The sequence below is a fragment of the Simochromis diagramma genome, unplaced genomic scaffold (genome assembly GCF_900408965.1).
Source record: "Simochromis diagramma unplaced genomic scaffold, fSimDia1.1 OVJJ01000603.1, whole genome shotgun sequence".
NCBI lineage: Eukaryota > Metazoa > Chordata > Actinopteri > Cichliformes > Cichlidae > Simochromis > Simochromis diagramma.
The window spans coordinates 25,534,016-25,547,898 of record NW_024387414.1 but is presented as its reverse complement, the minus strand read 5'-3'; the positions used below and the strand labels follow the sequence as shown (position 1 = coordinate 25,547,898).

The window sequence follows — 13,883 nt, the reverse complement described above, 5'->3', positions numbered from 1 at the left end:
ACTGATTGCTGCATAAAGGTTCAGTACAAATAAATAAATAAGAACTGAACACTAGAACTACTCTGGGCCAAAGAATGAAATGTTCCCCTTCATGTCTAATTCTTTCTGATAAAGACTTAATACTTACTTAAAAGTGGCCGTGTAGCACGTTTACATTACTGTTGCACTTTTACCCAAGTGAAAGATTTGGATACAATTTGTAATTACTTAAGATATTAATAGGAAGGAAATAATTCACTTTTTGAGCTATTATTCTGTGAGTTTATGTGAGCTCCTTCACTGCATGCTTGTGATGGGAGGGTTCAGTGACCACTCACAGCCTGTGAAATGTCAGGAATGCTGTTGAGCAACTCTCATCTGTAATGAAGCATGGCTGCAAAGGGATATGACATCAACATACCCCATGGATGGATCTTAAAGGTTTGGTGTGGATGGAAGTAATTAGCTACCAACTGTTTCTGGTCAAAAATCTTATGGCAATCAGTGGACTGTTTGGTTACTGTCAGTTAATTCTGATTAAACTGCAGATGTAGGTTAAACAAGTGGTAAACACCTAGAAATCTACCTGTTTAATCAATAGCATTTCAGTTATTTAGTCAACAATTTAATTACAAATGTTTAAGTATTCAATGTAAATGATTGCAGGTTTCCATTTGTATGATATAAAATGAAATGCACAAAAATGGTGCAGTTTTCTACGGGTCTCGGCTGCAGCACCAACTTTAGCCGCTGCCGCGGAGACCTGCGCCTTTAAAGGTTCCCAGAACTGTTACCATAGAAACGCTACAGAGTCGTGAGTCTTCTGCAGGAAGGAGAGTAAAACTTGGAGACCGTACGGTTTACTCTGGCTGAAATTTGAAAAGACAACACATAAAGTCATGTTCTCGCAGCTAACGCCTGAGGAGTCGGCTTCACGGTGAGTTTATGTGCTGCTTCTTCCCGTCCGAGCGAGTGAAGCCCAGCCAACATCAATCTGAGCGGTCAGTGCTGCTAACTTTCTGCCGCTGCTTGTGTGTGAACAGGATGTGGACAGCAGCGGGACGCGACAGTAGCTATGTCCTCGTAGAGCTACAAGTATTACAGCGAGAGCAGGAAGAGCTCAAAGCTAAGTACGAGGAAAGCAAACAGGTGCGGAATTATTTCTCGAGACGCGAGGCAGTCACTTCTCGCGATAGCTGAACGATCAGTTTGAAGGGTAGCGTGAACTTTACCAACGCACTGTAACAATACTGAATGTTTAAGTATTTCTTATCTTAAAAACGAACAAATGTATTTAAGTTTCATCAAACGAATTAAGAGCACTTTATTGGGAGCATCTATTCATTCCTAAACAATTATCTAAACAGCCAGTTATCTGCCACTTAAAGGCAGTGGCAGGGCTGTCCCATCATTCAGTGTTGTTAACAATAAACTCTAAATAATAAATAAAATCTATTTGCTGTAAAAGTGTATGACTATATTATTTGATATATCAGGAACTATTCATATAAATGCCATAATCTTTAAAAGAATTAAGGGATAATTCATTGCAGTACAACACTAATGAATTTAAACGTCTATGCAGCTTGCAGGTGGTGGTCACAGGCCATTGCTCTCTCTTTATTCCTGAGAGATTTTTCTGTACATTTAGTTTTTGCTAGTGTCCTTGTCGTAGTGGTTGCATGAGATGGTTCCTTCAGCCCATTGGAGGAGCTGTATGTGCCCCGCCCCCCCCCCCCAAGAAAAAAAGAAGCCTGTTGCCTCCCAGCACAGTCTTAGTAGTAGAGATAATAGGAGATTGGCTATACCAGAGGGCTGTAGAAGGGCATCAACCCAGCTGGGCACCAGCATCTGCACTTTTAAGTAGGAACAGGAGGAGCACTGCTAAAGCCCTGCAAAATGACCTCCAGTATGCTACTTGTGCATGTTTCTGAACAAACTATCAGAATCAGACTCCATGAGGGAGGCATCAGGGACCCACCTCGTTTAGGGGGACCAACTGGATTGAAATTCACAAATAATATGAATGCATCTTCACACTATCATGCACCCACTGCCAAACCAGTCATGCTGGTTGATGTTGCAGGCAGCATAACATTTGCCATAGTGTCTCCAGACTCTTTAACGTGTGTAAAATATGCTCAGTGTGAATCAGTGCCAGTTTTGGTGTTTCCTGACAAGAACAGAGGTCTGTGGTCACCACCTGCAAAACCATTCCCTTTTTGGAGACATGTCTTATTTGTGCCTCTCCAGTGTACCTGTTGTCACTTTCATTTGGGCTAAAGCAGGTGAAATTGATTCACATTGGTTTATGCTTCCTAACTGGACAGATGGAGATCGTTAAGTTTATGTTTTACTGTAATGATCAAATGTTTATCTTAATTGTTTTAAACAGTGCAACTTAATGCACAGTAACTAATTTTATAAGCACTTGATATGTTTTGTATACAAATATCTTAATTTTGCTACCCATGCTCATAATTTCAGAGGGAAGAAGAAGAGTAGGACAGCATAAGAATTCAGATTTTCAAGTAAAATATAAGTATCTCTAAACTGTACTTTCATTACAGCCCAGAACTGCGACATGCTTGTCTTCTTGTAGCAAAAGTCTCATACAAATTTTGGCATAATTTATTTATTTTTAACCCTATTATGTGGGTTTATGTAGGTGTTGGAGAGTTTGCAACAGCGTGAAGAGGAGTTGCACAAGAAGATAAAGGAAATGCAAGACCTGCATTTAAGCTTTGACATGTATCACAAGGTATGACAGGAGATCACGTTACATGCTATAAATGTTATGGGAGGAACAAAAAAGTAAGGCCCTCAATCTGCTTCTAGGATGAAGAAGCTAATCGAGCAATCGAGAAAGCAGAGCAGGAGAGACAAAGGGTGCTTCAAAAAGAGGCAGAGATAGAGAGGCTGAAGGAGCAGTTGGCCAAACTGACTGAGGAGAAACAGGAGCTCGAGCATCAGGTGAAGAGACACTCTGTGTACAGAGATCTCTTGGAGCAGCTGCTCAAAATAACTAAGGTACTGTAGCTTTTGAATACAAGTATTACAATAAATGTGACAAATATTATTCTCAATTCAGTACATCATCTGATGCTTTAATGCCTGTTTTTAACATATATGGATAAAGTGAGATATTTGACTGTCTCATTAAAAATATCAGCTCAATTTGAATGTGATGGATATGGATTTATGGGATTTGCAAATCACGGCATTCAGTTTGTATTTGCATTTTACAGTTCGTCCCATCTTTTTTGGGATTTGGGGTAACAATTGCTGATGATAGCAGTGGATTTGTTTCAGATCGCAGGCAAACTCTGGCATATTTGAAATAGATGGTAATTTGCTTTTCGGGCTACATCCTTAATGAGAGTGTAATTGTGTTGCAGTTTAAAGATGTGGCGGCGCTCACGGATCATTTAGAGAGTCTCCTCCACTTCAGATGCCAGCTCTCTGAGAGGGAGAGTAAGGCACAGGAGCAGGCTGACGAGCAGAGAAAAGCACTGCTGACACTGGAGCAACAGCACAACCTGCTGTTGCTGCAGAGGAACAACCAGCTGTCTCAGCTCCAGACCAAGCTGGAGAAAACTCACTCTGAAGGTCTAATATGGGTATGACACATAATCCTGGATCAAAATCCCAGCTTCAGTGCTAAGACGGCCTTAGATGTTGGCGTCTTCTAAATGAACTCTGGTTGTCCTGTGTTCATGCAGGAGAAGAAATGGAATAACATACAGGAAACGGCTGCCAGGAAAACACTGAAGCTGGGACAGATTAAGATGGCAATTTTAAATCTGTATGAAATGACTGGTGGCCAGGTAGGAGGAGAGGAAGGTGTGGATGTGAATGACACTGAGAAACAGCTGGAGCAGGTGTGTACCTTCACAGAGCAGAGACAGTGAGCAGCTGACAGTGAAACATTAAAATGAAGATTGTAACACACACCTCCCTACTGTCTTTTCCTTAGGTCAAGCAGTTCTTCGAGGACCAGACGGACATAGTGCAACAATATCAGCCTCACTCACAAAGGCGTAACAACGATCAGGGAAAACAGAAAAGCAAAAAACCCACAAATAAAGAAATGTGAACAGACTGTCTTATGAAATTATTTGTACACTGGATCTGTTTAAATATCGTTATTACTATTTTTATCTAAAGTTTATTTGTGTGTTTATGATTTGAATGAATTAACTGAAGATGAAATAAGTACTGTAATCGTTAACCCCACAACCTCAGCATGCGACAAAGCCCTTGACCACAACTGTTAATCTAATGCCGCGCATCACCCTGCTTACGGCTTTAAAATTTAATTCGCTGACTCAATTTCAGAAATGAATTCAGCAAACACTGATGAACATGAACTGCAATCAGCAGCTGCTTTGCGTTTACTGTATATTTATGTACTGTCAGGATTAAAGTAATAAGGGGGCACATAAAACTAGCAGGCATGTGCCAGAACTGAGCAACTTTCCATCTAACTACAAACGCACAACAAACACTTGTAGTACACACATAATGAGTTAATTGGTCAGTACGACAGTCATTTAGCTTCTTATGTGATCTTAATCCAATAAATTAACAACAACAACTTTATTTATATAGCACACTTAAAGACCAAGGGTACACCAAAGTGCTTCACAATAGTACAGCAGATTAAAACATGAATAATTAAAGACCATTAGCAATGTACCCAGTATGCTAGCGGGTCAATGGCACTAATTGGGCAAGAATAAAAGTTAAATAAAGAGTAAATATCAAATCATAATCAATAGAAACACATGGATATCAAGTGAAGAGATATATATAATGGTAAGCACGTAAAATGAAGATGGTATAGGAGTATTAACTAACTGGAAAAGCAAGGTTAAATAAGTGAGTTTTTAGTCATGATTTAAATGTTTGGATGGAGTCGGACGCACAAATAGCAATGGGAAGGTTGTTCCACAAATTAGAAGCAACCAGGGCAAATGCACGGTCACCTCTGGTCTTAAGCCGAGATCTAGGCTGTACCAAGAGTAATTGGGCTGATGATCTGAGGGCTCTCCCAGGGGTGTATGGTCTACGGAGTTCAATGAGATAGCTAGGCGCTATATTGTTTATGATTTTAAAGGTAAGCAGCAATATTTTAAATTCAATATGGTATTTGACAGGGAGCCAGTGCAAATCATTAGTTAACTTGTAACTTGGAAATAATGACACTTGTTTAATCCCTGACGCCTACTAATAAACATGTCAGTGCACAACTCATGAACCCAGTGAATTGTTCCAGTTTCACTTACTTGGTTAATTAGACCTGTTTCCACTTGGAAGTTGGAATAGAAGAAATTATGATGCTGATCATTCAGAACAGTTAAGCTACAATAGTTTTACACAAGCGCAGTTGGTAAGTACACTTGAATATGAACATACCAAAGAGGTTGGATCTGTGTGTGGTTATATGAGTGTAATTTGTTTTCACTAAAACACAGATTATTATTGTTGAGGTTTTTATGAAAGACTTTGATTAGTCTAGGAAACAAAGGCATGAAGAGCAAAGCCCAGCTTCAGTTTTTCCCTCTCCTGTATTATTCATTCATGAGTCACACAGCTGTTTTGAAGGGATTTCGAAAAACATTTCCTAACACCTGGAAGAGCAAATATTTGCTTAATAGGAATAAGCTGAACATATTTTTTCCTAATCCAGGGATGGTTTCTCTCCAGCCCAGTCAAAAGATTGAATCTAGAGTTCAGAACACATTTGTCACAGTGTCATACAAACAAAATACTCCTACAGCCAGAGAAAATCAGATAAGACCAGTGAGATGTTACAGGTAGTATCTGTTTATGCGCTTGCAAATGATCGTGGCATTTCCTGCTTTATACCTGCCTACGCCACAGGAAAGCTCACCTGTTTCGGGGTGGAGCCACAGATGAGCTCAGTCTCAGGGATCGGCTACAAACATTGGCTACTCTTCAGTGGCACTCGTAGGCGGAAACAATGAGCAGTTTTGGTTAGGCCAAAGTGAAGCTAGAAACTCGTGTTTTGTGGAGTTTTTTGTGGTTATTTTTTATTTTTTTTAATCTTGGGAGTGTTGCCTCTCTGTTTGTATTTGGAGCCAAAGGTTTTGGGGTGAGGGGGTTTGTACCCTTTGGTAATCATGGAGAGACTTCCTGTCGCTGTCGTACTGCTGTCGCTTCTGAAAGGTAATTTTTTTTTACATGTTAGCTTCATGTTTGTGTAAAAACAAGTGTACTAAACCAGTTTATCAAGAAAATGTTAAAAAAAAAAAACACTTACAAAAATGAACATAAGTTTAAGTATCGGTCACATGACACAGGTGTTTACATGAAGCAATCAAACATGACCGTCTTGTTTCATAGTTGGTTAAGCAAATTATGTGTTACTCGTCTTTATAACTGATTTAAACATTTGTCTGTCGGAGATTATTAATATTTGGGTCACTTTAGAGATACTTGGGACCCTGACCATTGAGTCACTCTTTAAAGTTAAGCCAACGATTTTCTTTATTTCCACTCTGGAAAGAGTCACTGCGCTATGCCCACACTTAGATGAACTCATCGGGTTTCATTCCACCTTTTCAGTGTTTGTTTGGTAGTTTCACAGTAGGCCACTTCCTGTGTCTTTGTCTGTGCCACCTGTTTTTCTGGTCCTGCTACTTTGACATTAACTCCTTGGCTCATAGTAGCGCTCACTCATTGTCTCCTTTTCACTATTCTTCTTCCTGGACTTTTGCTGATAAATAATGTAACCTAATGGATCATTGTATAATACTATATGTGGTTAACTCTCTGTCTGTTGTCTTTCTGCAGTGTCGGTATGCGTTCAGGTGATCGTTCCCTACACGCAATACAGCACGCTTATGTTTGCCAAAGTGGTCCTCCGCTGCGACTACTCCACCTCTGCAAACCCCCAAAACGTTATTCTCACATGGACTTTCAAGTCTTTCTGCATGGACCCTGTACTGCAGTATTACTCCACAGGTACAAAAGCAACTGTCACCTGAGGGGTGGGGGGGTGCCGCTACAGAGTGGGATTAAAGTGCCAAAAAACTTTTGGCAACGGTGACAAAGATGGAAATCTATGTAGATGTAGATTTAAATGCATATACATTTCTGTGCATTTCTGCCCTCTGCATTAATTTGATCTAATTCTTGGGGGGGGGTTTCTCAATCAGTTCTTTATTTTATTTTATTTTTTTACTCTCACCTCACTTGGTGTGGTGCTTCCTACTGCACACATTTCATTTTTGCTATTCCCAAGGCTGCAATGAACAATATCAATAAGAATAATAATTTCATCTATGATCATTTGTGGGTTGTACCTCGTGATCTTGTCTTTTGTGAACCACCAGTTTTATCCCAAACAGCCAGTAACATGTTTTGGCCAGTTGTCAGTCTTTGCACTATTAAGCTTTTACATCGGGTTTTGCAGCATACCAGGCTCAACTACAGTTAGGACAAGATCCATCAAATGACTGTCCAGACCGTGACCGGACAATACGCACTGTGGTCCAGAAAACAGGAAGCAACCAGCCTATACTGGGAACAGAGTACCAGGAACGGAAGATTTCCATCCAAAACCGTGAGTTCACCCCAAGATGAGCCTAAATGTGATTTGGGTTTTTTTGTTTTGTTTTGGGGTTGTTGTTTTTTTGTTTTTTGTTTTTTTTAAGCTGAAGCACCTGTATAAATCTTTTAAATAGATGCTTGGTACAATATGAATTGGTAGTTTTGTTCAAATAACTGTGAGAACTTTTTTTTTTTTTGGTTGTTCTTCCTTCATTTTCATTATGTGATCATTTTTGCAGAAATAAAGGATTAATAGTATGTTATCCCGATGGCCTTTTAATTTGTAGAGATGGAAGTGAATTGACGAATGCTGTCCAGTTCTTTGAGCTTCTGAAATTAGGGCACAACAGAGGAAGTTGAATTTAATCATGTATGTTTGCATTGTCTGGACAGAGGCAGATCTGGTGATCAATGAGGTGATGTGGTGGGACAACGGGATGTATGTCTGCAATGTTAATGCTCCTGGAGACACCAGTGGGATCACTTCCAAAGAAGTCAAACTCATTGTCTACAGTAAGAAAGAAAATATAAATGCATAAGATTAAACACATAATTGTGTGCGCTGCAGCTTCTGTTAATGTTATTAATGCTGTAACATACGCAAAAACCTAGTCTGCTTCTTAAGACACAGAGCGTCTCCCTTTTTCTTCGTCTTCCTACAGACTGGTTGACTGTGTTGCTCATCATCATCGGTGCTCTCCTTCTCATCATGCTCTTATGCATCTGCTGCTGCCAGTGCTGCCCTCAGATATGCTGCTGCTATGTCCGCTGTCCCTGCTGCCCACAGAAGTGCTGCTGTCCTGAGAAAGGTAAAAGCTTTCATTTAAGGGCGCTTCAACAACAGAAGTCAAGGAATAAGGCAGTTTAAAAAACCAAGCATGAAGGAAGGAAGAATATTTCATTGCCTGTATATCTAGTGAATGTTTGATTGTTGTTTTCATTGCTCCACTCAGTTTGGTCATTAACAGATCCTTTCTGCAGGCCTTCATTTGTGTTTGAAAGTACCTATTGCTAATAGCCTTAGTGAAATCAAACATGTGACCTTATCATGCTGCAAATAAAAAGCCCATATACTTTGAGATAGCCTCACTGAATCTGTACATACTAGAAATTGTTGTTCTCACGTTTTAGCTGTGATGCAGCATCGTATGGTGAAGCAGGCTCAGAAGGCCATGAATCCTTGGTTAGGAGGACAACCAATATATGCACCACTGAGCTCCGCCCCCAGCCAGATGAACCCAATGCTCTACGCTGGTATATGCACACATTAATCTGCACATATTAAAGTGACAGACTTAAATAGGTTTTAATTTGCTGTTTCCTTAAATTTTCTAAATGCTTTTCTTTCTTTTCTTTTTTGTCTTCAGGGTCTGTTGCAGGGAGCAGCATCCCTTTAAAGACTATGCCTCTCCCTCCTCCTCAGTCTTCAGCTTACAGCATGCCCCCTCCCAGTGTCCAAGGTAACCGCACACCAGCCAATAACAATCACATGCTCGACTACCTGGAGAACCAAGTGAGGGGGTTGGAAATGACCGGTCCTCTTCTACAGGTATGTTCCCACGACTTTTAATGTGAGCAAAAACACATTTGTTGGTTTACAGCAGGGGTGGGCAACTCCAGGCCCTCGAGGGCCTGGAGTTGTCCTTGAACCAACACAGCTGATTTAAATGGCTAAACTAGCTCCTGCAGTTCTCCAGAGGCCTGGTAACGAACTAATCATGTGATTCAGGTGTGTTGACCCAAGGTGAGCTCTAAAACCTGCAGGACACTGGCCCTCGGGGCCTGGAATTGCCCACCCCTGGTTTACAGGCAGCAATCTGTGAATTGTAATGGCTCCTATGCTTCATGGCCTACTACATCATGGGCGTTGCACTTGTTTGAATACTTTTGCTTTCTATATCGTTTTTTTTGAGCTAACACAAGTCAGTTGCGACGACTTTTTATGACTTATGTCTGACTGATGTCATCAGAGAATTAAAGTGTGACCGTTTCAGACGGGCTCATCAAACCCACAGTGAAGAGAGAGCTTTTTGCTTAGTTTTAAACACGTCTTTCACTTTTTATGTCAAGAATGCATATAGTTAGAGACATCCAGACTTGACACAACACGTTAATCACAGCATTGTGTTAGAAAATTAAATATTACACTTTAGAAGGTCACAACTGACTTGGTGTCTTCAACCGCGTAATTTTAGTTCCCTCAGGAAACAAAAATTCTTAAAATGGTGGAACATTTTCTGCTTTTCTAAACCTGAAGTTCCCTGTAGTGGTTCACTTCATTTCTGAGGCTTATCATATTGATGATAAGTGCCTGATATATATATTTTTAAATTTATTTTAATGATGCAATTACCATAACAGTATATACTCTATTTGTAGCATTGAACCTGGGCACAGTTTTCGTTTTGTTTTTAAGTTTTAGTTATTTATTTCTTCTTATCTCTCTCTTCTTTCAGTCTCAGCCACCCCCCCCACCTCACACCCAGCACTATGCACCTCCTGCCCAGCACTATGCGCCTCCTTCCCACCACATGCCCGTCAATGTCCCATTTTCACCAGGCCCCCCCAGCATGATCTCTGCCCTCAACGATGGCCCAGCAGAGCGTCGTGTCATTACGCTTCCGCCAATAAGGGAGTCGCAGTTAGGCAGAGTTCCACCTCCTGCGCCCAAGACCCGGCCACCGAGTTCCAGCGAGAGCAGCCGCAGTGGCTACACTCGTCGCGACGAGCAAGGGGGAGCGGGCAGACGTTACCCGTCACCTACCAGATCTAGAGGTATTCCCCGGAGCTACAGCGAGGAGTCACTGGATGGGCGGGGTCGCAGCCGGGCACGAGAAGGCATGGACCGCCCTCGATCCCGTTCCAGGGATGACTTGTTTGACAGCAGGTCCAGAGGGAATTACTCTCCCCCAGCAGCACGACACTCGAGGGGAGGGTCCTGGAGCTCAGATGAGGGAAGCAGCAGGAGAGGGGCGGTGGGAGGTGCAAGGAGAGGAGGTGGAGGCTGGTCCGATAAACCTCCCAGTTACACAGAGTACGAGCCGGGACAGAAACCAGGAGCACGAAGAAATGATTATTACTCTGTAAGGAATACTTTGCTTTAGTTTGCAAACTTGCAAGTACACCAATGCACTTGTATCACACATTTCTCAAACATGCAGTCACTATTATAAATAAAACCTCTGTTTGCTAGTGCAGTGAATCTAAAGTTAGTATGTCTCTCTCAGGACAAGGCGTCTCGCAGTGGCAACAGCATCGTCATCTGAGCCCTCCATCTGCGAAACACACTGACCTCTGTTTCAGAGAGCAAGCCAACTCATTAGCCTGTTGTCTGGCTCTGGGTAAACCCTTTTATATGCCCATATATATATTTTTTTTAATCTGTGAAATGACTAACTCTTTGTACATCTGATGAAGGACATAAACTCTGAGATTGAAAAATCCAGATATTCGTCATGCTTTCCCCTCATACAGGTGGATAGAGGTCAAATGGCTCATGAGAGAAGGGAAACCTTTTAAATTAAATTAAACCAAATGATGATTGTAACTCTGAAGAAATTGTGGTAATACTCCCCTCGGCTGGTTTGTCAGTCTAAAGAAATTATTCGGAAGGAAATTTGGACTAAAAGCTTGTTGCGTTTTTTTGTTTTTTGTGCTGAAGCTCTATTTATTTGGTAGTTAATTCTTATAAGGGATAAAGTCATGAAACAAACGCTACAAGGTGCAAAAGAAAAGTCTCTCAGGGTGAGTAAGCATTTTTGTTTTTGTTACATTAGAATTTATAGTTTAAACCACATCAATAGGATTACATTTTATGCTTTTGTTAAATCACAAAATATTGCTTTCACATCTCCATAATGTCTTTAGTGTCTTTTGTATTTGCTATATTTTAAAAGAGAATGCATACATTACTTGGCTATTGTTAGAAAATGCATGTGTACATAACTTGTATCTAGGAGATACTAGGAGTAAATTAGTCATACAGTCAATGGAGTGACGGACCTTTTTGATTCATTCACTGTTATTACAAGCTATTTTTTTTCTCTTTTTAAAAAAACTGTACAGTCACTTTGTCATAGTACTTCAATAAATCTTTGACATCTGGGGTACAACGTACCTGTGAGTTGCTCTTCTTCCTGTTTGACCTTTGAGCAACTTGATAGTCGCACATGTTGTGTCGATAAGGGCTTCAAATCTTTGCGATATTCCACATGTAGAGAGAAATCATCAAAGTAGGTTGCCATATGTTATCACACTGCCACTGTTTTCTTGACAGCCATAGTTTTTAATATTCTGAACTATTTGCATATCTAAATATAGCCTAAAATGCAAAAGCAATATCAAAGTATGTATCCAAAACCTATAAATTATCAGACATCGACTATACACCCCAAACCCCAAAACGATTCACAGTAGAACTGTAAAATAAAGCCTATTATGATGCAAATTAAAGCTGATGGCAGGACGGTTTATGTAAAGGTCAAGGTGTTGCAGGAGAATTATAGTTTTGGGGTGGTTTGTTTGTTTGTTTGTTTGTTTGTTTTGTTTTTGTTTGGGGGCTTTTCACATACTGGCAAAGCAAGTCAGTTGTTTTTGTGCTTTAATGTAGTTTTTTTTTTATTTATTTTTTTTATTGTCTTAATGTCATTTTAAGCTGGGTTTTTTTCTTTTTCTGTTATATGGTGCTTTTATTTTATTTTATTTTTTTTAAATATAACTGTTTTCTGTAAAGTCATTGTACAAACCTACTTCCCAAAAATTGGGAACCTGTGTAAAATGTAAATAAAAATGAGAATGTAAGAATTTAGAAATCTCAAAAGTTTTTATTTTATTCAAAACAGAACACAGAAAATGTGAAATGTTTAAACTGGGACACTTCAACATTTCATGGAAAACATGAGCTCATTGTCAATTTGATGGCAGCAGTTCATCTCAGAAGTCCTGGGACAGGGGCAACAAAAAACTGAAAGTAACTCGCACTAAAAAGAAACAACTGGAAGAACAGCTAATTAGGTTATTTGGCAAAAAGAACAGTAGCAAAGTTAAATGTAAAATAATATGTATTTTTCTCAGATTTAAAAGTGCATGAGGGTGTGTTTTTTCTTTTTTTTTTCTTTTTTTTTTCTTCCTGTTTACACTGTCTTTGTTGAAAGTGCACATGATGGAGCTGAACTGAGAAACCAGACGCTAATTATACCTGCTTCTGTTAATGAGGCAAACACAAACAGCACTTCTGAATGCACTCATTATCACTGTTTCAGCAGCATGCCCTAATGCAGCCACACAGTGGTTTCTCAAATACTGTTTATCACTTGATGCTCTTGTTGTACACTTACCAGCCAATTTACCAGTTATATCTGGCTAGTAATGGGTTGAATCCCCTTGTGACTTCAGAGCCGACTTAATTCTTCATAGCATATATTCAGAAAGGAGCTGGAAACATTCCTCTGAGATTTTGCTCCATACTGACATGACAGGATCACACAGTTGCTGCAGATTTGTTAGCTGCTCATCTAGAATAGAATAGAATAGCCTTTATTGTCATTGTACAGAGTACAACGAAATTGGAGTGCCACTCCCTTGGTGCAAGATTCAATAATAAATATAAATGTAAAATATAAAAAGTACAAAAAAAAACAATCGTAAGTACTCAAACAATAGTATGTACGATATATACAGGATAGCAGCATGACAGTATGAATAGCAGCATAATATAATGACAGTGACGGTATGGTATAGCTAAGCAGGTTCAATTGTTTTTGTGCTTATTTACTACGGTGATAGCTCTGGGAAAGAAGCTATCCCTGAATCTGTTTGTCCTGGTTTTATGTGACCTGTACTGTCGGCCTGACGGTAATAGTTCAAACAGTTGATTGCTGGGGTGAGAGTGGTCCTTGATGATATTGCCAGCTCTGCTGAGGTACCGAGAGTTTGCAGTGACCTCCAGGCTGGGCAGAGAGCAGCCAGTGATCTTCTGGGCTGTGTTGATGACCCTCTGCAGTACTTTCCTGTCCGCAGCTGAGCACCCTGCATACCATGTTGTTATGCCGTACGTTAGGATGCTCTCTATGGTGGCTCTGTAAAATGTCACCAGCAGCCTCTCCTCCAGGTTGTTCCTCCTGAGCACTCTCAGAAAGTGGAGACGCTACTGGGCCTTTTTTTACCACCGCCGTGGTATTTGCAGTCCAGGAGAGGTCATCAGAGATCTGCACGCCCAGAAACCTCATGGAGTGTACCCTCTCCACACAGTTCCCGTGAATGTAAAGTGGGGCCGGGTCTGCTCTGCCCTTCCTGAAGTCCAAGATAAGTTCTTTAGTTTTCGTGGT

The 13,883-nt window shown here is 40.4% G+C and overlaps 2 protein-coding genes across 4 annotated transcripts; both read left to right on the top strand.

The window, feature by feature from the left end:
• Positions 1-283: 283 nt before the first annotated feature.
• Positions 284-4,081, top strand: LOC120720887 (coiled-coil domain-containing protein 42 homolog). 3 transcript variants are annotated; one of them, XM_040010740.1, is made up of 7 exons: positions 284-916; positions 1,023-1,128; positions 2,648-2,740; positions 2,818-3,009; positions 3,378-3,599; positions 3,702-3,860; positions 3,956-4,081. In XM_040010740.1, the coding sequence occupies exons 1-7, from the start codon at positions 879-881 to the stop codon at positions 4,073-4,075; spliced, it is 930 nt and encodes a 309-aa protein (XP_039866674.1). In that variant the 5' UTR covers positions 284-878; the 3' UTR covers positions 4,076-4,081. The 3 variants fall into 3 exon arrangements, with proteins under 3 accessions (XP_039866674.1, XP_039866673.1, XP_039866672.1); XM_040010739.1 differs by lacking the exon at positions 284-916 and having other exon boundaries at positions 923-1,128; positions 2,818-2,952; XM_040010738.1 differs by lacking the exon at positions 284-916 and having other exon boundaries at positions 923-1,128.
• Positions 4,082-5,886: 1,805 nt separating this feature from the next.
• On the top strand, positions 5,887-11,978 carry ildr1a (immunoglobulin-like domain containing receptor 1a). Its single transcript, XM_040010719.1, has 9 exons — positions 5,887-6,171; positions 6,799-6,969; positions 7,421-7,570; positions 7,951-8,070; positions 8,220-8,366; positions 8,689-8,811; positions 8,925-9,106; positions 10,014-10,640; positions 10,785-11,978. The coding sequence occupies exons 1-9, from the start codon at positions 6,126-6,128 to the stop codon at positions 10,821-10,823; spliced, it is 1,605 nt and encodes a 534-aa protein (XP_039866653.1). The 5' UTR covers positions 5,887-6,125; the 3' UTR covers positions 10,824-11,978.
• Positions 11,979-13,883: the final 1,905 nt, after the last annotated feature.

What these genes read in the sequence shown, in the direction of transcription:
- ildr1a (XM_040010719.1), top strand. Translation starts at nt 6,126, where the DNA reads ATGGAGAGACTTCCTGTCGCTGTCGTACTGCTGTCGCTTCTGAAAG. An exon ending in ACTGCAGTATTACTCCACAG is followed by an intron (nt 6,970 to 7,420) that starts GTACAAAAGCAA and finishes CGGGTTTTGCAG; the next exon opens with CATACCAGGCTCAACTACAG. An exon ending in GAACCCAATGCTCTACGCTG is followed by an intron (nt 8,812 to 8,924) that starts GTATATGCACAC and finishes TTTTGTCTTCAG; the next exon opens with GGTCTGTTGCAGGGAGCAGC.
- LOC120720887 (XM_040010738.1), top strand. Translation starts at nt 925, where the DNA reads ATGTGCTGCTTCTTCCCGTCCGAGCGAGTGAAGCCCAGCCAACATCAA. An exon ending in AGTACGAGGAAAGCAAACAG is followed by an intron (nt 1,129 to 2,647) that starts GTGCGGAATTAT and finishes GGGTTTATGTAG; the next exon opens with GTGTTGGAGAGTTTGCAACA. An exon ending in AGCTGCTCAAAATAACTAAG is followed by an intron (nt 3,010 to 3,377) that starts GTACTGTAGCTT and finishes ATTGTGTTGCAG; the next exon opens with TTTAAAGATGTGGCGGCGCT.